The sequence below is a fragment of the Anoplophora glabripennis genome, unplaced genomic scaffold (genome assembly GCF_000390285.2).
Source record: "Anoplophora glabripennis isolate ALB-LARVAE unplaced genomic scaffold, Agla_2.0 scaffold305, whole genome shotgun sequence".
NCBI lineage: Eukaryota > Metazoa > Arthropoda > Insecta > Coleoptera > Cerambycidae > Anoplophora > Anoplophora glabripennis.
The window spans coordinates 107,753-131,158 of NW_019416395.1; the positions used below are offsets into that span (position 1 = coordinate 107,753).

Below are 23,406 nucleotides of genomic sequence, written 5' to 3' on the forward strand. Positions count from 1 at the left end.
AAAAGGCTAAATATAGATATAAACGCGACATTTTTCCGCGGAAGATGCCATGGCCCTAAATGCCCAGCGTCTCGACGCTCAGCGACGGTCGCCGTGACGCGACGAGCATCTCATCCACTCCCACAAATTTCGACACCGCGCTTGCGTTCTTCGCATTCTCAATCTCAAATATTACGCGCGTATTTATAACATTAGTTTACGAACGTGAATATTGTGCACGGGTCCAAATTAAAATCTATGACGAAATCTGTGATTTTTTACCAGTGTTCTGTTTACCGCACAGCCAGTCCAATATGATCGCCTACAAAGTTACGCTGATATGTTGCTGTAAGTCCCATGTGCATATTTGATTTTATAAGTAGTAAAGGGTCTCTGCATCTATAACCTACAAATTTTTTTGAATGATAGTCACTCATAAAAGTCAAATCTGCAAAATGTAATGTATGAAATAACTCCAACCACCCTGGTATTTGCGAAAATGGACATGACTAGGACATGCTCTCGTATGTTGATATTCATAACAGAGTTAAAAATTGAGATAAATACTACTACTACATATTCAAAATTACCATGTCTTCTGTATAATCCTACCATTTAATTAAATCAGTAAAAAAATTACTTATTATGCTAATGGGAATTCGCCTTGTATGTCAAGTTTTTCTGGTTACATTCTGATACCTTGATTAACTAATTCCATCGCGTCAAATTGTTTACAAATTATTTATAGATTAATAATAAATTAACATTTATTTCTCAACACCACAAAGTCGTATATAAATATCATCTGGAATGTTTTCTATACAAAAGACTTTTTTAACAAAATATTTTTACGGTCATTAAAATTGCAAGGAAAATTCTGAAAATGTGAAAGTGTCCAATAAACTCACAGAAAAGTGCATACAAATTTTTAATTCACAACAAATGAAACAGCCAAGAATCTAATAAAAAATATCAAGTAAAAAAGGTAGAAACTGAATAATTACTGTCTCGTTACTCCAATTGTGCCTAGAGCAAACGATTTTAGCGCCATTAGAAAAATGTAAAAAATTCTGACCTATAGATACTTGCATAACTTGAAAGTAAAACTAAAATGCTTCTTACTAAATGCTAAAAAACTTGAGTCTAAACTGCTTCTGGAAAACAGAGTTTTTTAATTTACTGTTATTTTAAGTATGTCAAATACTTTTTATTGGTCATAATTTATACTTATGTTTTTAAGAAATACTTGGATCTCAACAAAAACGATACTTAAGTGAAAAAATGGAGAAATTCTGTTACTGTTCACGTGAAATTTGTAAACAACATAGAAATACTTCATGCTCTTATTTTTGAGACACAGGTTAAAGGTCAAAGATTGTCAAAGTTGTTTTCTTTTTGTCGAGTTCTGTCCTCTGTCAATGGCGGTGACTTGAGATAAGGTGCACGCTATAATTTAGTCCGCCTTTTTCCACTCTTAGTATGTACCTCCTCGGGATTGCACGGTTTTGGAGGCTTTCAACTGAGTCTAGTTCCAGTAAATTTCGGACACTTCTAGTATGGTAGAGTATCTGAAAACCTGGAAGTTCTAGGAGCTTGTTTAAGCCTCCTGAGCGTACCTATGGGTTGAAGCTACTAGGAGCTTGCTGTATCCTTGCGGATATTAACCAAAGGATTGGACAGTGTATGTGTGGATAGGCCTCTAGGACTGAGGTCTAGGCCGGGAGCAATGTGCTCTCCAAAATTTTGTGAAATTTTTAACAATGTGTTGAATTGATTGTACATGGTGCCCCACTAAGGTCGGCGAGGTACGATATTAGGATTAGAGTAGGTATAAGCCCTAAAACTTCGGGAAAAAAATTTTGATTAATAAATCAACCAAGAGAAATCGCTGGAAATAGTTTTCAAGTTCGTAGCTCGGCCGCTAGGGGGCGCAATCTACATACCAAAACATAGAGTTGAATGTTTCTCAGAAATGTTTCCTATTCAGGTATATTAAAAGTACAAATACGGATAGACGGATTCATTGCGCATAACTTTTAGTATTGACATTTTGTTCTATCTCTCTACAGAAAGGGTGGGGGAAGCCCCTAATGTCTGGTCAGAAAAATGCATTTTTTTAAGGATTGGCTCATTAAAAGCCCATAGTGTTATACCTCTTTGGAAAGGTCGTTTCATGCTTTATTTCTTGGTGAATGCGTAATGTCATTTACTTCAATAGGCTTTTTTTCGCGAGTGAATATTGGAGAATACGTCTGACTTGTAGTTACTCTTTCTATCTCTTTTAATCTTATTTCTAACCTTATCTAACCTGAACAGATCGCGAAAATGTATATATTCACTATTCAGTGGTGCAGCCTGTGTCATATGTACTTTGATGACTTTGACATATGGCTTCAAGGCTCCCCATATATGTGTTCTTAAATTTTTTATAAAAAAAAATTAAACTAGAAAGAGGTTAGGTCGGTTTTTTATGTAATTCATACGAAAAAGACCTGAATTACAAATGATTCCACCAATATTATCTCTGGCCTAGGTCACAAAAAAGAGTATAATCCTGAAGCAAAGTGGATCGCAAATATATCCCATATAAAAAATTAATCTTACCATTAAGTAAAATATTTGCTGTTTCAACGTCTACGTTTACTAAAACATGTGTGCCTCTAAAGTTTAAATTTAAACTGACCACTTCCACAGCCGTTTCAGAATCCATCATTTTGTTGAACGATTTTTATCCTCATTCAAACAATATGTCAAAAAGAAAAAGGTTAAGTTACCGGCTGACAATACTAGCTGAATATACCAACAGAATATTCAGCTGAAGGCTGAAGAGTTCAGTCATTTGATCTAAACTCGTGACGTTACATAGTAGTTTAAATGACTGACTATTCTCGCAAAAACGTAATATTCACTCATACTACACATACTACAACATACGACTTCACTCGCGAAGAAAAGCCTTATATGGAAACCTATAGATGGCGTTATTTCAAAAGAATGCCGTTCTGTTAATTTTTCTCAAAAATTTCAAATGCTATGCTATAGTGTTCTTTACATAAATGAATTTAGCACAAAAAATTGATTGATTGAAAAGTTTGAAATTGCTAACGAAAGTGTTGTTTATTTATTGGCGCTATTTATCCAAGTTTTGGTTGTTATACGTTTTCTTAAAAAAATAGCAGGATAAAACTTTTTATAGGTTAGTTTGAAGAGCATAAAAGTAGCTTCATTTTGACGCTAAAAAGGGTTCGATATCGTATTTCGTTATCAAGTTATTGAGCAAAAAGTAAATAATGATAATGAATTGAGGAACACGACACTAACGAAAAAATATTTAATTATCGAAACAAAAGTTATGCGCAAAGAATCCAGCTATCCATATTTGTATTGTTTAACATACCTGAATAGGAAACATTTCTGAGAAAAATTCAACTCTATGTTTTGATATGTAGATTGTGCTGCCTAGCGTCCGAGTCCGAACTATTTCCAGCGATTTCTCTTGGTCGATTTATTATTCAACATTTTTTTCCCGAAGCTCTAGGGCCTATATTTTCTCTATATCGTACCTCGCCAACATTAGTGGGACACCCTGTATATTCCGCGTCGAATCTTATGCTTTCTGTGGAGGGTAGTCTGAGCCCCCTTGGTCATGGGGTCTCTACTTTGTCCCTGCGTAGAGTAATTGGAGACGACTTGAAATACATACATACTACACTATTATAGTGACAACTTTTTTGAGGTTAGGCCTTTAAAATTTGATTTTATAAAGTAATCTTTAACGCCCTTTATTTCGAAAACAAAACACGATAGGTTCATAGGGCTTATTTTCTGATCTTCTACCTCCCTCTAATGTTTTCCCTGCTAAATCATTCCTGCAACACCCTGTATCAAATCAATTGTCACTAAGAATGATATGAAATAAACCGTAACAAATAATAGAACTGGTAAGTAATTTCAAGTATAAAAATTGCCATAATTAAACCAGTTCAACTGTTTTAACGCGTAATTTATGTAAGCCAACTTACTGACTGACATAAATCTATTCAATCGATAAATTAAATTAAACCGCGTCGTTCAAGCAATCTAATTAGATTGGCATCCACAATTAGCCCTTTAATAAGCCTTACATAATATCCTCCTTCAAACTTATTCCCACCGACCAGTTCTGCTTTGGTGGTTTCGCTGTGGTATCATTAGCTTTTGAATGCGACGTATCTACTGACGTCATGCTTAAAAATAAAATTATTAATGAAGTGGAGTTCCATTTAGAAGCTTTTTTTAATTTGCGTGCATGAAACGTTTAATATCTCAGAATGCCAGTCATTATATCTAACCAGATTTTGGCCCCCATATATTGGAAGGCAAATTGACGTGACCTAATGTTTAATTTCATAGCTGCCAACAGTGAAATATGAAGGATTAGAATTGTTCATTGATTTATCTTTGAAACAGTAATATAATTTTTATTACGTACAAATAATGCGTGATAATATAGATAAAATAAACAAAAATATGTGTCCTCAACGGTTGTCGAGAAAAAACTGTATAAACAGAGAAGGGCGTCCGAGAAATAAGTGCCAAAATTTTAACCACATATATAACCCGTCAAAAGTGACAATTTTTGTGTAATAATTTTTAAGGTAGTAAGGCAATATTATTTTAAATTTTTGTTACCCATAAACCTAACCTAGTTGATTAAAACATAAACAAATAATAAAATTTATTGTAAACTGATTAAACTATGATCAAAAGTAAAAAAACGCAAAATTATTCCTCACTAAAAAGAAATCAATGCTGTTATTTCGGCAAAATAAATTTCATTAGTGTCAAGGTATAATTGTACACTGTATGCAGAGACCCGCATGTATAACTTAATCCCGCGTACTTATCACGATGTCTAGTAAAAAACTTCAAGATAGTGAATAAAACATTAATATATTTTACACAGTATTTCTTTAATCCATAGGCAGACTGTTGAGTGTTATTTTAGCTAATGAGTAAGGCTGTCAGAGAGAGCCGCAATTCAATAGCGTGCCAAAATACTTTTCACGTTTAGGTCATGTTAATATACTGTTGTTTGTTATCGTACGGATGTTGCGTAATTAATTACATACGTTTGTGTTTATGGTGGTGTATAGTAGACCATTTAATTTGTTGCTTTTTAATAAATAATACGTACGCCTATGTACCGCGATTCTAATAGCCCTAGTACTGAGAAAAAATTCACGATAAACATGAAAATTTCGAAAATGAAAACGTTAAACAAAAGTTGTTGCTTTTGATGAGTTAAGTATGTGGCTAAAATTTTGATCTTATTTCTCTTATCTAATCCTAGTTCTGGTACTAATAGTCAATGCGCTAGAGCAGTAAAAGTATGCTCTGACGTTTGTGTTTGAAGTCATCTATTTTGTTGTACAGAAAAATTCCAAATATTAGGTAGAATAGGATCCAAGTTTGCTTATACCAAAAAACCATTGCTAAATTCAGGGGAATAACAAACATACAAAAAGAATGAAAAATAACCCGTTTTTCTACATATTTTTCCCTGTAACATTGAAAGTAAGCCCTAAATAAAAGTCATTTTTTATTTTTTGTTTATTTAACGATTTTCTATAAAGATATAACAACTGCGAATCAAAAAGGTTGAATTTTGCTATAATAATGGGCGAAAAATAGTAAAAAATAATATGTATATTTGTAGCAATTTTTAAAATAAATAAATATTTATAAAAATTGATGAAACTTTGCGAACAAATAGCAAAACATAATAATATGTCAATTCTACCATAAAAATTTTCCAACGATCGATAGCGTGGTTTTCGAGTGACAGGATTGTTAATTAAGAAAGTTTCGAAAAGTTTATCGCGTACAGTGAATTTAAATTAAGGTTTAAAAAGGGAACAATTTTTTAGAGACCTTGTTGTCATAAAAAACAATGATCAATACTAAAATACCTATTTTACTCTATATACAATAATTTATTGCCCAGGCAATTTTCTACGCAATCCACAAAATCTTGCATATATAAAAACTACGTCATAACCCCTTGCTTTTTAGCCAAATACGACAGCAGTCTACTGTGCAGATTCTGAGATATAGAAACGTAAAGTTAATAATAATTTATAGCTTACGTAATAGTGAAGTCGAGAAAAAAATATGTGTTTTTATAGCTAACTACAAGTACTTTCAATGTCCGCTTAGTGCATTTTCGGTAGATAAAAGCTTAATGAAAGAAAAATCAAGAAAGGTACCATGGTCACTGGAATTTCTCGGCAGAGCGGGAGTGGGGATGACTGACAGCAGCTGCGCTGCCGCGCGTCGCATGGGTTTCAAAATGCGTATGCGCAATAAAAGATGACTTTTCTCGGGAACGGCAGCACTTATCAAGACGATTTTTTTTTATTTTGATATAGCAAAACAATAGGAATATGAATATGATTGCATAGAAAATTCCCTGGGCAAGAAATAATTGTTTATAGAGTAAAATGTTGAAAAATTGAAAAAAATTCTAAAGGGTTATAAAAATGTAAAAATAGGTGTGGGTACACATGTTCGCATGTGACCCATTTTTAAGCACAACGTCAAGAACGCCGCCGGACGCACCACGGGGTTCCCGGAAGACGACCCCTGCAGGGTGGCGCCAAGGAGCAGGGACTTCTACCAACAACTACCAATATACCCATGGTGAAAACAGAGTATATACCTACGACCGACTTCAGACAGAAGGCACTCTCCAACAAACACTCACACCGTCAACACGTTTTTTCCATACAAGTTTTCTATACATTAGTTTTCAATAAAATTCTTTATTATTATTTTTTCTCGACTTCACTATTACGTAAGCTATAAATTATTATTAACTTTACGTTTCTATATCTTAGAATCTACACAGTAGACTGCTGTCGTATTTGGCTAAAAAGCAAGGGGTTATGACGTAGTTTTTATATATGCAAGATTTTGTGGATTGCATAGAAAATTGCCTGGGCAATAAATAATTGTTTATAGAGTAAAATAGGTATTTAGTATTGATCATTGTTTGTTATGACAACAAGGTCTCTAAAAAATTGTTCCCTTTTTAAACCTTAATTTAAATTCACTGTACGCGATAAACTATTTGAAATTTTCTTAATTAACAATCCTGTCAATCGTAAACCACGCTATCGATCGTTGCAAAATTTTTAGGGTAGAATTTACATTTGTTTTACTATTTGTTCACAAAGTTTCATCAATATTTATAAATATTTACTTATTTTAAAAATTGCTCCAAATCAGTTGTTGTAACTAGATAGAAAATCGTCAAATAAACAAAAAATAAAAAATGACTTTTTTATTTAGGACTTACTTTCAATGTTACAGGGAAATATATGTCGAAAAACGGGTCATTTTTCGTTCTTTTCGTATGTTTGTTGTTCCCCTGAATTTAGCAATTTTTTTTTGGAATGGGCAAACTCGGATTCTTATTCTACATAATATTTGGGATTTTTCTATACAACAAAATAGATGACTTCAAATACAAACGCCGCGAATACTCTATTGCCTGGACTATAAGAATACTTAAAACTTTTTTGCTTTAAATAATTTACATCTCTAAATATCGTCTTCTTATTTTATGCAAAAATATGATAGGTAATAAGATATAATTAACATATTTTTAATTATATGTAACTCAATTGTAACGATTCGGCAACATAGCGTAATCTGTTGTTGAACTACATGCAATTATTGTGTTTGTGTATCATTTCTGTTGTTTTTATAGATTCTCGTACTGCCCTTTCTGTGTAAATTGTCGAACGACAATAGTTGAGTATTAATTTGTTTTCAATTGTCAGTTGATTAGAAAGTGATTATTAGTTATCGTATTTTTTTTATTTATATTAGTGTTATGGTGATTATTTTATTTACCATCATTTAATGAACATCACAACATTTTAATCAAAATTATCTTTTATGCCATGAAATTATATGTATTGATTAACCAGGTTTTTTTTCAAATGGCCTCAAAAGTACTATAAGTTTTTTTTCAGTAATATTTTGCTTCTTCCACCTTTTATTTAATTTGAAGATTTAATAATAAAAAGAGTTTTGTTAGTTTATGAAAACCGCAGTATCCAGGTATAAGTTTATCTAAAAGTCANATAATCCTGAAGCAAAGTGGATCGCAAATATATCCCATATAAAAAATTAATCTTACCATTAAGTAAAATATTTGCTGTTTCAACGTCTACGTTTACTAAAACATGTGTGCCTCTAAAGTTTAAATTTAAACTGACCACTTCCACAGCCGTTTCAGAATCCATCATTTTGTTGAACGATTTTTATCCTCATTCAAACAATATGTCAAAAAGAAAAAGGTTAAGTTACCGGCTGACAATACTAGCTGAATATACCAACAGAATATTCAGCTGAAGGCTGAAGAGTTCAGTCATTTGATCTAAACTCGTGACGTTACATAGTAGTTTAAATGACTGACTATTCTCGCAAAAACGTAATATTCACTCATACTACACATACTACAACATACGACTTCACTCGCGAAGAAAAGCCTTATATGGAAACCTATAGATGGCGTTATTTCAAAAGAATGCCGTTCTGTTAATTTTTCTCAAAAATTTCAAATGCTATGCTATAGTGTTCTTTACATAAATGAATTTAGCACAAAAAATTGATTGATTGAAAAGTTTGAAATTGCTAACGAAAGTGTTGTTTATTTATTGGCGCTATTTATCCAAGTTTTGGTTGTTATACGTTTTCTTAAAAAAATAGCAGGATAAAACTTTTTATAGGTTAGTTTGAAGAGCATAAAAGTAGCTTCATTTTGACGCTAAAAAGGGTTCGATATCGTATTTCGTTATCAAGTTATTGAGCAAAAAGTAAATAATGATAATGAATTGAGGAACACGACACTAACGAAAAAATATTTAATTATCGAAACAAAAGTTATGCGCAAAGAATCCAGCTATCCATATTTGTATTGTTTAACATACCTGAATAGGAAACATTTCTGAGAAAAATTCAACTCTATGTTTTGATATGTAGATTGTGCTGCCTAGCGTCCGAGTCCGAACTATTTCCAGCGATTTCTCTTGGTCGATTTATTATTCAACATTTTTTTCCCGAAGCTCTAGGGCCTATATTTTCTCTATATCGTACCTCGCCAACATTAGTGGGACACCCTGTATATTCCGCGTCGAATCTTATGCTTTCTGTGGAGGGTAGTCTGAGCCCCCTTGGTCATGGGGTCTCTACTTTGTCCCTGCGTAGAGTAATTGGAGACGACTTGAAATACATACATACTACACTATTATAGTGACAACTTTTTTGAGGTTAGGCCTTTAAAATTTGATTTTATAAAGTAATCTTTAACGCCCTTTATTTCGAAAACAAAACACGATAGGTTCATAGGGCTTATTTTCTGATCTTCTACCTCCCTCTAATGTTTTCCCTGCTAAATCATTCCTGCAACACCCTGTATCAAATCAATTGTCACTAAGAATGATATGAAATAAACCGTAACAAATAATAGAACTGGTAAGTAATTTCAAGTATAAAAATTGCCATAATTAAACCAGTTCAACTGTTTTAACGCGTAATTTATGTAAGCCAACTTACTGACTGACATAAATCTATTCAATCGATAAATTAAATTAAACCGCGTCGTTCAAGCAATCTAATTAGATTGGCATCCACAATTAGCCCTTTAATAAGCCTTACATAATATCCTCCTTCAAACTTATTCCCACCGACCAGTTCTGCTTTGGTGGTTTCGCTGTGGTATCATTAGCTTTTGAATGCGACGTATCTACTGGCGTCATGCTTAAAAATAAAATTATTAATGAAGTGGAGTTCCATTTAGAAGCTTTTTTTAATTTGCGTGCATGAAACGTTTAATATCTCAGAATGCCAGTCATTATATCTAACCAGATTTTGGCCCCCATATATTGGAACGCAAATTGACGTGACCTAATGTTTGATTTCATAGCTGCCAACAGTGAAATATGAAGGATTAGAATTGTTCATTGATTTATCTTTGAAACAGTAATATAATTTTTATTACGTACAAATAATGCGTGATAATATAGATAAAATAAACAAAAATATGTGTCCTCAACGGTTGTCGAGAAAAAACTGTATAAACAGAGAAGGGCGTCCGAGAAATAAGTGCCAAAATTTTAACCACATATATAACCCGTCAAAAGTGACAATTTTTGTGTAATAATTTTTAAGGTAGTAAGGCAATATTATTTTAAATTTTTGTTACCCATAAACCTAACCTAGTTGATTAAAACATAAACAAATAATAAAATTTATTATAAACTGATTAAACTATGATCAAAAGTAAAAAAACGCAAAATTATTCCTCACTAAAAAGAAATCAATGCTGTTATTTCGGCAAAATAAATTTCATTAGTGTCAAGGTATAATTGTACACTGTATGCAGAGACCCGCATGTACAAATCATAACTTAATCCCGCGTACTTATCACGATGTCTAGTAAAAAACTTCAAGATAGTGAATAAAACATTAATATATTTTACACAGTATTTCTTTAATCCATAGGCAGACTGTTGAGTGTTATTTTAGCTAATGAGTAAGGCTGTCAGAGAGAGCCGCAATTCAATGGCGTGCCAAAATACTTTTCACGTTTAGGTCATGTTAATATACTGTTGTTTGTTATCGTGCGGATGTTGCGTAATTAATTACATACGTTTGTGTTTATGGTGGTGTATAGTAGACCATTTAATATGTTGCTTTTTAATAAATAATACGTACGCCTATGTACCGCGATTCTAATAGCCCTAGTACTGAGAAAAAATTCACGATAAACATGAAAATTTCGAAAATGAAAACGTTAAACAAAAGTTGTTGCTTTTGATGAGTTAAGTATGTGGCTAAAATATTGATCTTATTTCTCTTATCTAATCCTAGTTCTGGTACTAATAGTCAATGCGCTAGAGCAGTAAAAGTATGCTCTGACGTTTGTGTTTGAAGTAATCTATTTTGTTGTACAGAAAAATTCCAAATATTAGGTAGAATAGGATCCAAGTTTGCTTATACCAAAAAACCATTGCTAAATTCAGGGGAACAACAAACATACAAAAAGAATGAAAAATAACCCGTTTTTCTACATATTTTTCCCTGTAACATTGAAAGTAAGCCCTAAATTAAAGAGTCATTTTTTATTTTTTGTTTATTTAACGATTTTCTATAAAGATATAACAACTGCGAATCAAAAAGGTTGAATTTTGCTATAATAATGGGCGAAAAATAGTAAAAAATAATATGTATATTTGTAGCAATTTTTAAAATAAATAAATATTTATAAAAATTGATGAAACTTTGCGAACAAATAGCAAAACATAATAATATGTCAATTCTACCATAAAAATTTTCCAACGATCGATAGCGTGGTTTTCGAGTGACAGGATTGTTAATTAAGAAAGTTTCGAAAAGTTTATCGCGTACAGTGAATTTAAATTAAGGTTTAAAAAGGGAACAATTTTTTAGAGACCTTGTTGTCATAAAAAACAATGATCAATACTAAAATACCTATTTTACTCTATATACAATAATTTATTGCCCAGGCAATTTTCTACGCAATCCACAAAATCTTGCATATATAAAAACTACGTCATAACCCCTTGCTTTTTAGCCAAATACGACAGCAGTCTACTGTGTAGATTCTGAGATATAGAAACGTAAAGTTAATAATAATTTATAGCTTACGTAATAGTGAAGTCGAGAAAAAAATATGTGTTTTTATAGCTAACTACAAGTACTTTCAATGTCCGCTTAGTGCATTTTCGGTAGATAAAAGCTTAATGAAAGAAAAATCAAGAAAGGTACCATGGTCACTGGAATTTCTCGGCAGAGCGGGAGTGGGGATGACTGACAGCAGCTGCGCTGCCGCGCGTCGCATGGGTTTCAAAATGCGTATGCGCAATAAAAGATGACTTTTCTCGGGAACGGCAGCACTTATCAAGACGATTTTTTTTTATTTTGATATAGCAAAACAATAGGAATATGAATATGATTGCATAGAAAATTCCCTGGGCANCATGGTTGGTAAGCAGGTGGAGCAGTTTTATTGCAAAAATCTGATGTGCCTTTCGATGTTTTCCAGAAAGCCCACCCCACGGGCGTCGTGTATACTTTTTAGTGTCAGAATCGGAATTCCCGACCCCAAAAACCCCGAGTGGAAATTTAGAAGGCAATTACTCAGCTATTCGATGTTTTACAGAAGCCCCCCCCCCTTGCCCCCACTGGGGAATACAGGGGCGTCGGGCATACTTATCAGTGTCAGAATTGAAATCCCCGACCCCAAAAACCCCCGAGTGGAAATTTAGAAGGCAATTACTCAGCTATTCTGTTTTTTACAGAAGGCCCCCCTTGCCCCCTGGGGGGACCAGGGGTGTTGGACATACGTTTCACTGTCAGAATCGAAATCCTTGACCCCAAAAACCCCCGAGTGGGGATTTAGAAGGCAATTACTCAGCTATTCGATGTTTTACAGAAGGCTCCCCCTTGCCCCACTGGAGAGCCCTGGGGCCTTCGGGTATATTTTTCAGGGTCAGATTCGGAATCTCCGACCCCGAAAACCTAATTTCTACAACTTTTAGTCAATTTTTACCATTTTTAGAAAATTCGGAAAAATTGATGCACTNCTACGTCATAACCCCTTGCTTTTTAGCCAAATACGACAGCAGTCTACTGTGTAGATTCTGAGATATAGAAACGTAAAGTTAATAATAATTTATAGCTTACGTAATAGTGAAGTCGAGAAAAAATATGTGTTTTTGTAGCTAACTACAAGTACTTTCAATGTCCGCTTAGTGCATTTTCGGTAGATAAAAGCTTAATGAAAGAAAAATCAAGAAAGGTACCATGGTTACTGGAATTTCTCGGCAGAGCGGGAGTAGGGATGACTGAGAGCAGCTGCGCTGCCGCGCGCCGCATGGGTTTCAAAATGCGTATGCGCAATAAAAGATGACTTTTCTCGGGAACGTCAGCACTTATCAAGACGATTTTTTTTTAATTTAATATAGCAAACTGAGAGGAATATGATTAATATTTTGCATTCGACTGTCGATTGCATAGAAAATATCCTGGGCAATAAATGTTTGAGAAAATTGTTGAAAAATTGTTTAAAAATTCTATATAATAAAAGTGTAAAAATAGGTATTTTTAGTATTGATCATTGTTTATTATATAATAACAAATATCTCTAAAAAATTGTGTGCCCTTTCTAAACCTTAATTTAAACCAACGGTACGCGATAAACTTTTTGTTGTGTAAATTGTCGAACGACAATAGTTGAGTATTAATTTGTTTTCAATTGCCAGTTGATTAGAAAGTGATTATTAGTTATCGTATTTTTTGGTTATTTATATTAGTGTTATGGCGATTATATTAGTTCTGTTCCAACAGGAGTCAGGAATTGGTTCCGAACTGTTTGAAATGTGCATCCAACGAATTCTTGCGATATATTCACTGAAGACACATTTAGAACTTAGCTGGCCAAACATTTCAAACGGTTCGGAACCAATCCCTGACTCTTGTTGGAACAGACCTATTATTTACCATCCTTTAATGAATATCACAACATTTTATTGCCATGAAATTATATTGATCAACCAGTTTTTTTTTTTTCAGTAATGTTTTGGTTCTTCCACCTTTTATTTAATTTGAAGATTTAATAATTTTTGTTAGTTTAGTTAGTTTATCAAAACCGCAGTATCCAGGTATAAGTTTATCTAAAAGTCATTTATTGCGGTGTTCGAAAATGTTTTAGATACTGGTAGTGTTTGTTATTCCTTGCCCAACATATGACCACAACAACAGATTCCCATGTAAGTATAAAGTGACAGCAAAAACAGAATTGCCTCTCATTCTGGAGTATGTAAAACAATAGATAAAATATTAAACCACAATCATTTGACGCTTATTATGTCCAGTGAGGACAGGAGTTGAGTGTTACAGACTTTCCTCGTCGACAGAATTCTGCAGGTAGTTTTTAGAAGCAAATTAGAAGGATTTTATAGACAAAATTTTGATTACAAGTGGAGCTTCTGAGCTTACAATAATCCGCATGAGATTGTGCAAACTAACTTTCAACCAGAATTGTCAATTCATGAGTGAATTAGCCTAGAAGGTGTTTATTTAATTGGCCTCATAAATCTAAAAGCAAAACAATTCGAACTGTTTAATTATATTATTGGTAATGGTATTAGGTTGGGAAAATGTTCAATTGAATATAAGACAAGAAACATTTACATTTAAACAATGTATTTGAGGAAGGTTGAATTGGAAAAATTAACCACATTATTAACTTGCCCTATCATTGAAAATGAGTCCATTAAATTAGATTTGTGGTTTCATCTGAAAACGTTAATATATCCAATGAAATATAACGCGATGAACAACTTCGTGGATGAATTTTTGTCGCTGCCTAGAAAATAAGAATGACACAGGAAATTTTCCAATTCGACTAACTTCTGCCATTATCATTTGTACTTATAATAATGAGTTGTCTTGAATTTTATTCTTTGGATTTAAGTTTTTTTCAAGTTTTTATAATACTTAAAAGTCGTTTATTGATACAGCTAACCATAAAATTCGAATTAGAAATGACACAGTTTTGGAAAGAGCTATTAGAGCACATAAACAAAAGGAACTGGGTCCTTGAAACCTCGTAGTCAGACTGTTTATTTTTACGCCTTCATAATAAAAATCTTAGTGTGAAATCACCCGAATATTCTTCTACTTCGCGCTATTTTTAACTGGTTTCTCAAAATTAATTGGCGAATCTTTCTGCGGCCTTCGACAAACAGCTTACAGCTGGGTGAAGGTCGTGGTTTTTGATGAGGCTGGCCGTTCCATTTATAGCTTATGTATATTAGTTTTTTTGAATAAGTTTATGCGGTTTAAAATTAGTTTGTGTGATCTAAAAATACAGTTTTAACACAGTTTTAAGTAAGTATATGTTTTATTTTGAATCAAATAAAACTGAATTATAAAAATGTAAGTATAGCAAAAATCTTTTATTTTGGGTAAAAAGCGGCACAGAGTTATTATTAAAAGTACTAAAATTAGGATACAATTTATGTAAAAGTTTTTAAAACGCTGCATTTGCTGTGACATCAGGAAGTCAAATATATTCAGTAGCGTCCTCGATGGTTTAGTGAAATGTTTTAGTGGAAACATAAATTGCTGAAAAAAAAAGGCGTCGAAATATCCATTGTATCATCAACAGAAAAATTATGTGTCACAGTTACTCATGGACTTAGGGAACTGAATTCCGCTTTATTTTTGTAATATTTTTAATTTTACTGTTTACGTTTTTGATTTTGGCAGCAACTATTTATTTATTACATCACAGTCATACACCTGTTAACTTGACTGACAGCATTGATTTCTTTTTGTATCAAGTTTTTTATTTCTAAAATACTTTTTGAGTGAGATATCCTCTTTCATATTTTTGATGCACATGTTCATAAAAATAAATATAATAAACAAAATGTTTTCCTCAGACTCTAGTTAATAGATTTTGGATATGAGTACAGGAGTATTTTTTCTTCAATTTTTTTCTTGAGAAAATATTTTTTTGTGGTCTAAACTAATATAGTTTGTGGAGAATTTTTGGCAAAATACTACTGAATATCCCTTTCTTTTTCTTTCTTTCGAAGAAAACTGCGAAACTTATAGAAAATTCTGCTTTGTTTTCGATATTGCAGCAGCAAGTTTTTGAAAGTGAATCCTCAAGTTGGGAAGTATGGATTCAGATATTGAAGTGTCAAAAACAGAAAATGGATGTTCACAAAAAATTTTCGACGCATCCATAAAGATAACATTTATATTTTGCCAGAAAAATAAATAAATAATGGTCTTTTTTATCTTCATGGAGCTTTTACAGGATTGAACTGTTTCTAGAACAAGCTTTTTTGTACCACAAGAGAAAATTTTAATAAAGGATATACATACGTATGTATTTCCAAAAACTTCATTTCAGTTACAAAAAAATCATTGAATATTTTTGTTATATTTCTTTTATATTTAAGAATAAAGTGAAACGAAGTGTTTTTAAATGAAACCCTCAAGTAGCTATCAAAAGTGTTCAAGTTAATGGTTTGTTTTCAGCACTTAAACACATTATGTATACAATTTGAAGTAGTTGCTTTTTACCCGCTAAATATAACTCACCGATCGTCAGATCAAATTAAGTATTTATAATCGCCGCTTTGGTATAGCTACCTAGTTAGGAAATATTTTTGGATAAAAATTTCATATCGGAAAATTGATGATATATAAAAGAACATAGTATAAGAGCAAAAACATTGTTTATATCACTTATGCCGTATAATATTAACCAGATAACGTAAATTGGAAGTCGAATAGATGCATTATTGACATTATTATTCTAATGTTGTCAATTCCATTGTCTATTGGCATTATTTCCAACTACTCTTTTGGTTCTTGTACAGAAAGCTGATTTTAAATAAAAGGAAACATTTGATCGTGCTTTTGAAAGATTATCTTATTCAATATCCATGGAAATTATAGTAATTCCTTCATCATTTTAATATTCTTAAAGGCATATAGACGAAATTATTAAAAAACTTTCTAAGAAACTACAAATATTTTAAATCAGTTGGATTATTATTGTGTTAGTGACAAGAGCACTGTAGGGTACATGAAGATCTAGTATTTCAACATTTTTCTAATTGCTGGTCCATCAAAAACGTCTTCCGTCAATTTTGCATCTGTGAGAATTGTTTTCCAAGTATGTATGGTGGTTATGTCATTAATATACAACAGGAACATCATAGGACCCAACACGGAACCCTGTGGTACACCCATGGTTATACATGGTGTTCTAGAATGTATGTGTTGAACACTAGAAAAATCTTTATGTTTAAGACTAACATATTGACTCCGGTTATTCAAAAATGAACGAATCCAATCTAATGAAATTCCACGTAATCCATAAATTGTTAATTTTTTAAATAGAGTACTGTGGTCACAAGAGATCCCAGCAGGGCATTCGCCCGCCTCCATAGACTCTAGCATAGCCTTATAAAATGAGTGAATGGCACTACTAGTCGATTTTCCCGATTGAAAGCCATGTTGATGTTCTGCTATAATTTTTTGCTTATTCTAAAAGATGTCTGTTTAAAAAGGAATATTAAAAAATTTTTGATAACGGTGATGAAACCGATATTGGTCTGTAATTATTTAAGGAAAAGGGATAGCCTTTTTTATAAACGGGCGTAACTTTCCCGAGTCTCAGTTTTGATGGAAAACAGCCAAACAGCCGCTTCAAACGATAAGTTTATTAAATAAACTAGAGGTTTTATAATGCTGGGACACAATTTTTGAAATACATGTAGCGGGATATCATCTGGACCAGTGGATCACTTGTTTTTTAATTTATTTTTTACAATACTAAGAAGTTTATTAGTATTTAAGTGTTTCAAAAACATAGTTGGGCAAGATGTCAAATTAACTGCAAAATTATTAAAATTTTTATCTTCTGTCTTTAGCCAGAGCGTTTTCGAATTGCTTCATGAAACGAAGATGCAATATATTTTTCACTTAATTCAAATAATGTTCGTTCTGAGCATTTTACACCTATATATTGTTTGACCATACAAAATTTGGAAAGTCAAATCCTACAGATCACCTATTCAAAATTTAAGGGAAACATATTTTAAAGGCCGACAAATTAAAAAAATATTTAAATACCAGACCTTAATCTCAACAATGACAAGAAAAAGCAGCATGGCTTAGCTTTCAATGAATTTGAGAATTTCTTACCCACAAGAGTAAAGCTACTGGTATGTATATAAGAGAATGAAATGCTTAATGAACATGAATTTGCAATTCCTTCTTTCTCATATACAGGGTCGGAAAGTCCCCATGGTTCATCGGCCGTTACGTGAGAGCGATAATGAAAGTAATAGAAATCCGTGCGTAGAGAAATATGGCTATAATGAAGGCGTATAATAGTCACCGCCCATTTCGCCCTTCCACAAATAAGAATAAGAAGTGGATCCTATTTGTGGAAGGGCGAAATGGGCGGTGACTATTAGACGCCTTCATTATAGCCATCTTTCTCTATCGCTCAGATTTCTATGACTTTCTTTATCGCTCTCACGTAACGGCCGATGAACCATGGGGACTTTCCGACCCTGTAGATCAATCCTTAAAGATTCTAAGAGATTCTAGCGAAAACAAAACGTAAGAGAAACCCACTCGATAGGTCTGTAATTAAGTCGCAAGGAAATAAAAATGTTCTTTTTTTCGTTTGCTCTTCCAACAATGTATAAACAAATTCTGACTTAATCACCTCAAACAACTTACGTTTGGGCACAGTATGTCAAAAATATTGGGGGTTCTTCAAACGCACCATCATCTCATATCCCAAGAAAACGATCATTACATAGTGAGGAACTTCGACCAGACATTGTTAATGTTTCTGTAATCAGTTTGCCTATACACAAACAAATCCTGATTCAGTGGATCAGAAAATCTTCATATTCTTGACAGATAAATGAAGATACAAGGTTTCTAGGTCCATGCCGATGCCACTACTAACTCTAAAATATCTGAGATCACCTATTTTTGTAAAGAATATTTGAGGGTACAAATAAACCATGACATGGTGAAAACTGTGATAAGATTTGGATTTGACGTACCAAACTCATCATGGCCTGAGAGCTGATTGGAGGCTTCCACTGGTCGATTTCTTTCTACTACAACTTGCTCTAGCGCAAACTAGATTTGACGTTCTCAAGGAGACACGCTCTTTTTGTAGTGCACCCTCTGATAGCATTTTGCACTGAGGCTTCCAACTGAGCCCTTTCTCGCTTTTTTGTTTTCTAGATCTTTTTGTGCTTTGACACATTCTATTTGAGTTTGGCTAAGGAGCGTCACTTTCTTGGAATTAACCGCATTCGACACCGGAGGTAGAAATACATTGAAGGAAAAGTTTAAGGCACGCCCCTGCCTCGGTAAATTGTTACAGTAGTTCCGACAACGGCACTTTATTGGCTTATTCTTTTCTTGGAATTCTATCTCAACAAACATTGTACGGACTGTACATAAAATGATTACAAGCACACGAAAACAGAGACAGTCTACCAAGGCGTCCAATAACGGCACGGAATTAATAAAAAAAAGGCAATATAATAACACGTGTAGCAGGGGTAATTGCCGTGATGACATTCAAATATCGCCCTGACACTGATGAGAGGTAAACAGGAAGGAAGGCCGACAGCCCATCAAGCGAATGTGGGTTAGTGTGCCGGGGGATCGCCAGTAACACGATCTAGAAGCCAAACCGCGAGCTGCACCCATGCTACACCACACCACTCCCGCACTACTTATTTAAATCATAACTTTTACTGCGCCTCGCGTGACGATCTGATTAATGCACCGAAAGGGGTCGGGGAATTTTATCGCACGATGATTTTTTTTAGTGCTAATACTTAATTGAAACATCAAGTAATGCAATGCATATTTAATGGGAGATGCAAGAACATGAATATTTATTAAATCAGTTGCACACTTTACTTTTACTGCGAAACATCATAATAATTAAAAATAAGCATTTTCTTTCAAACATTTATTAAAGTTATATTGAAATTGGGTGTTTGCATAAAAAAATGTGTAGTGTTTTGTCACTGAATATTATTCTACAATGATGGTTAATAAAATATTTCGAATGGTAGGTACGCCATTGTTATTGACTTGTGCTAGACTATAGGCATGTTATTAGAGAAAATTTGTTATTTGTGTAACTCTCCTCTGTCTCTTTGTTAGTAAATAGAATAAGCAGGACTACGGTATGTGATTTTAGTTGAGTTTCCTATTAGCAGCTGTCCGCCAAATTAGTTTCATTTAAATTTTTTATTGCCAATTGATATAAAAACAAAAAAATACGGGTTCTAGTCTTTTGTCACATAATTTTATTTAATGGCGATATCTGAAAAGGTGGCAACTCATTAATTAACTGTAAAAAAACAGAGTTGACGTTCGGTCACACGTTTTGATGTCTCCGTCAATTCTTGAAGTAGATCTTCGCTGTTGTCCTTGCCTTCGGCCTCTCTGAATTTCTACGATCACTGGTGTTGTCTTGATCCGTCGTTGACTATTAGGTATACAGAGTGTGGCATGTATAATCTATAAAAATTAAACTACAGCCTCCTAACGAAAAAGTTTATTTTTGCGTTTTTTTGCGTAAATTAATGTTCAATTATGGATCAAAATATTTTCTCTGGAACGGTCCTGTCCTTGTGCTGTACGATGAATTACGTGCTGTAGACCAGCCGCGTAAACAAATCGACGTTGACAGATACAAAGATACTTCTCAATTTTTGGGGAATTTTTCAATGCAAAAGTACGAACTAAGAAAAATAGATATTTAAAAGAAAAACTGATATTTTCTTATTATAATAATTAATAGTAATTACTATCTTGAATGCATTGTTGTTAATGCAAGAGTTCGCAAACAAAACCACATCCGTAAGTATCTGTAGTTACCAACTGCGTAGACTAAACAAACTCCATTAAAATATAGAACAAAATAAAATAAAACTTACCATTTCTTTCTAGAGAAAATGTTGAAATTGATTCCCATTTGCGCGGATAAGGCATGGCATCGACGCACCCAATTTTGGCGAATATTTTCCGAAATTCCCCCAATTGTATCAGCAGCTTCAAGTACATATACGATTTCGCAATTCTTCCACCACCGTAGCAACTGGAGTATTGTAAACCAATGACTTCAAGTAACTCCAAAGATAAAAGTCCATAGGAGTTAGATCGGGTGACCGAGCTGGCAACGGCACAGGACCAAAGCGTCCAATCCATCGCTGAGGAAACATTTCATTCAAACGTTACTTCTCGAGTACTGTGTGGAGGAGCCCCATCTTGAAGCCGAACTTGCTCGAACTTGTAATGCCACATCGTCCAATAATTCAGGCAACCGGTTCTCCAAAAAGTCAGCATAATGTTGGTCCAATTAGTCGTCCTTCAAAGAAATAGGGACCCACAAGTACATCGCCTATTATGCCAGCCCAAACATTTACCAAGAAATTGGTAAATGTATTGAAAATAAGTTTCCCTAATCGCGTGAGGATTTTCATCGGCCCATATGTGCATATTATGGAAATTCACTTCATCACGGGTAAATGTCGCCTCATCTGTTACACAAATATAAGCAGGAAACTCTACTTGATTGGCACGTTGCCATAAAAACCATCTGCAAAAACGCATTCGTTGATCACAATCCGGGGGTAAAATCTGTTGAACTGATTGCAGATTATAAGGGTGCAACAGTAGACGCCTTAAGATGCGATGTACAGTACGAGATGAGGTTTCTACCTGCTGTGCGTCGTTGAGTACTAATTGTGGGGTCTTCAACATTAAGGTTCACTTGCTGACCACGTCCTTCCCCTCGAGGAATAACACTTCCCGTAACTCGCAGCCACTGAACGCACTGTAGGATTGTATTTATATGGGGGGTGACGTTGTGGCCATCATTCCCGGTACAACCTAGTCGCCGCGAGCGCATTTTCTCCGGCTGCACCACACACTAACACCATATCGACACATCCGGAAATAGTAAATGAATTGTTTTCTCGGTTCATTGTAAAACTAGTTTGTGCACAAACTAAAAAATTAAGCAAAGTAAGAAATAAGAATCTCGTTTTTAATGTAATCGGCACGCTATTCTTATTTTTTCTTCTTTATAAAAATTACACTGTCACTATCGTGGAATTACAAAACAAAATCTTTTGTCTGGAATATTTCACTTTTTAAGATTGATGGGTCGATGGACGATGGTCAATATTTAATAATTAAGTGAATAATTAATTCAGTACAAATACAGTCAGTTGACTGCACAAATTTTTGGACAATGTAACCTAACCTTCTTTTAGTATTACTAATATTAGAATATACAAACTTAAATTGTAAGGTTGCATCACGGGTCGCATAAAAACATTTCCAAAGTTTTTAATAAATAACACAGGGTCGGTCTTCATTTTCGTTGAATAAATGAACTTTAATTTACAAAAAAAAAAACGCGAAGATAGAACTTTTTTGGATAAGAATTTTCTATTACAAATATCATCAGGAAGCTGTAGTTTAATTTTTATAGATTATAACAAGCCACACCCTGTATATATTCAGCACACCGTTAGTTAGTAGTGACTCGATTGTTGTGAATTCCGTTCTGTTTTACAAGAAAATTCGAAATATTCCTGCTTTTCTGTGCAATCCGGAGTGATTTTCGGCGGTCGTTCATCGGGTTCCTCTGGTGTTGTCTGCTTTAACTGTTGAATAAGCTTTTCAATATACTCACAAGTTAAAGAAAAACTACTTAATCAGTTCTTGCTCTTTCGTACTAATATTCGCTTCACTTTTGAAAGACGAAATTATTAGTGTTAAATAGATTTCAGGTATATTCATTGATTTATAAAATTGAATACTAAATTAATAGAACGAATTATTGTTAATTTCGTGTTTAAAATTACATGCACTCTATTAAAAAAATGTTGTGTAATGTAAATATATTTGTGTGATAAAAAAGAAGAACTAGAAAGTACCAATTATTTTTGGCACCATTTCAGAATTGTAGGGGGCAAATGACCACGCATTCAGATCTCAGGAATGCGACTACCTCTGCTAGCTCATATTCTCTTGATATTTCGCGGGCCTTATTTTGCAATGTCTGCTTAATTCTTTGTCTGTTATTCGATACGCGCTTCTTTCCCATAAGGGCACTTGCAAGAGTAAAATCGTCTCAAACGAAGTTCTGGCTCCAAAAAAGTTTCAAATTTCAGTTTATAACTAGTTTCTAGAACTAGATTTATATCGATCAATGACTACTGACAAAAACACTTATTTTAGGGACAGTTGACTTATTGTCTGTAATTTTTTATGTAATAATAAATAAACCATGATCTTACCTGATCGTTTGAGTGCTGTTGCCGGTCTTAGCCTGCTTTACCCCAATTTCTTTCTGCTCCTCTGATAACGAAGACTTGTAATTATGCATGTAGAAAATGTGTTTGTTATTGTTAGTGGGTATTTTCGCAAAACTAGGGAAACCCATGATATATTTACTACACTGTGCCATATCCAAATCGCTATGGAATGAATGAACTACAATTATTGTTAAACAAAACGGTTGACTTTGCTAGTAACACCAACCAAGTTCTAAAGTAGCGTCACCTCATAGTTCTTCTGTTTTCCTGGTATGCACGGATTGATAATGGCGTTACAGTGTTTCCACAGCTGTTAAGATAATTAATTTAATTAATTAATTAGAATTACTAAATTTATTTATCAATATAGAGAAAAAAGTCACTAAATCTTGCTTAACTTTTAATTAGAAATAAGAATGAATGTGAGGAAAGAACAAGTAAA

General features: G+C 33.5%; 1 protein-coding gene across 1 annotated transcript in view; it reads left to right on the plus strand.

The window, feature by feature from the left end:
- Nucleotides 1–209: 209 nt before the first annotated feature.
- The window catches only part of LOC108909201 (xaa-Pro aminopeptidase ApepP-like), a 137,125-nt gene continuing 113,928 nt past the window's right edge, over nucleotides 210–23,406 (plus strand). Inside the window, exon 1 of the mRNA XM_018713456.2 lies at nucleotides 210–327. Within this exon, the coding sequence (XP_018568972.1) occupies nucleotides 294–327 (34 nt within the window). The 5' untranslated portion in view covers nucleotides 210–293. The remainder of the gene's footprint in view (nucleotides 328–23,406) is intronic.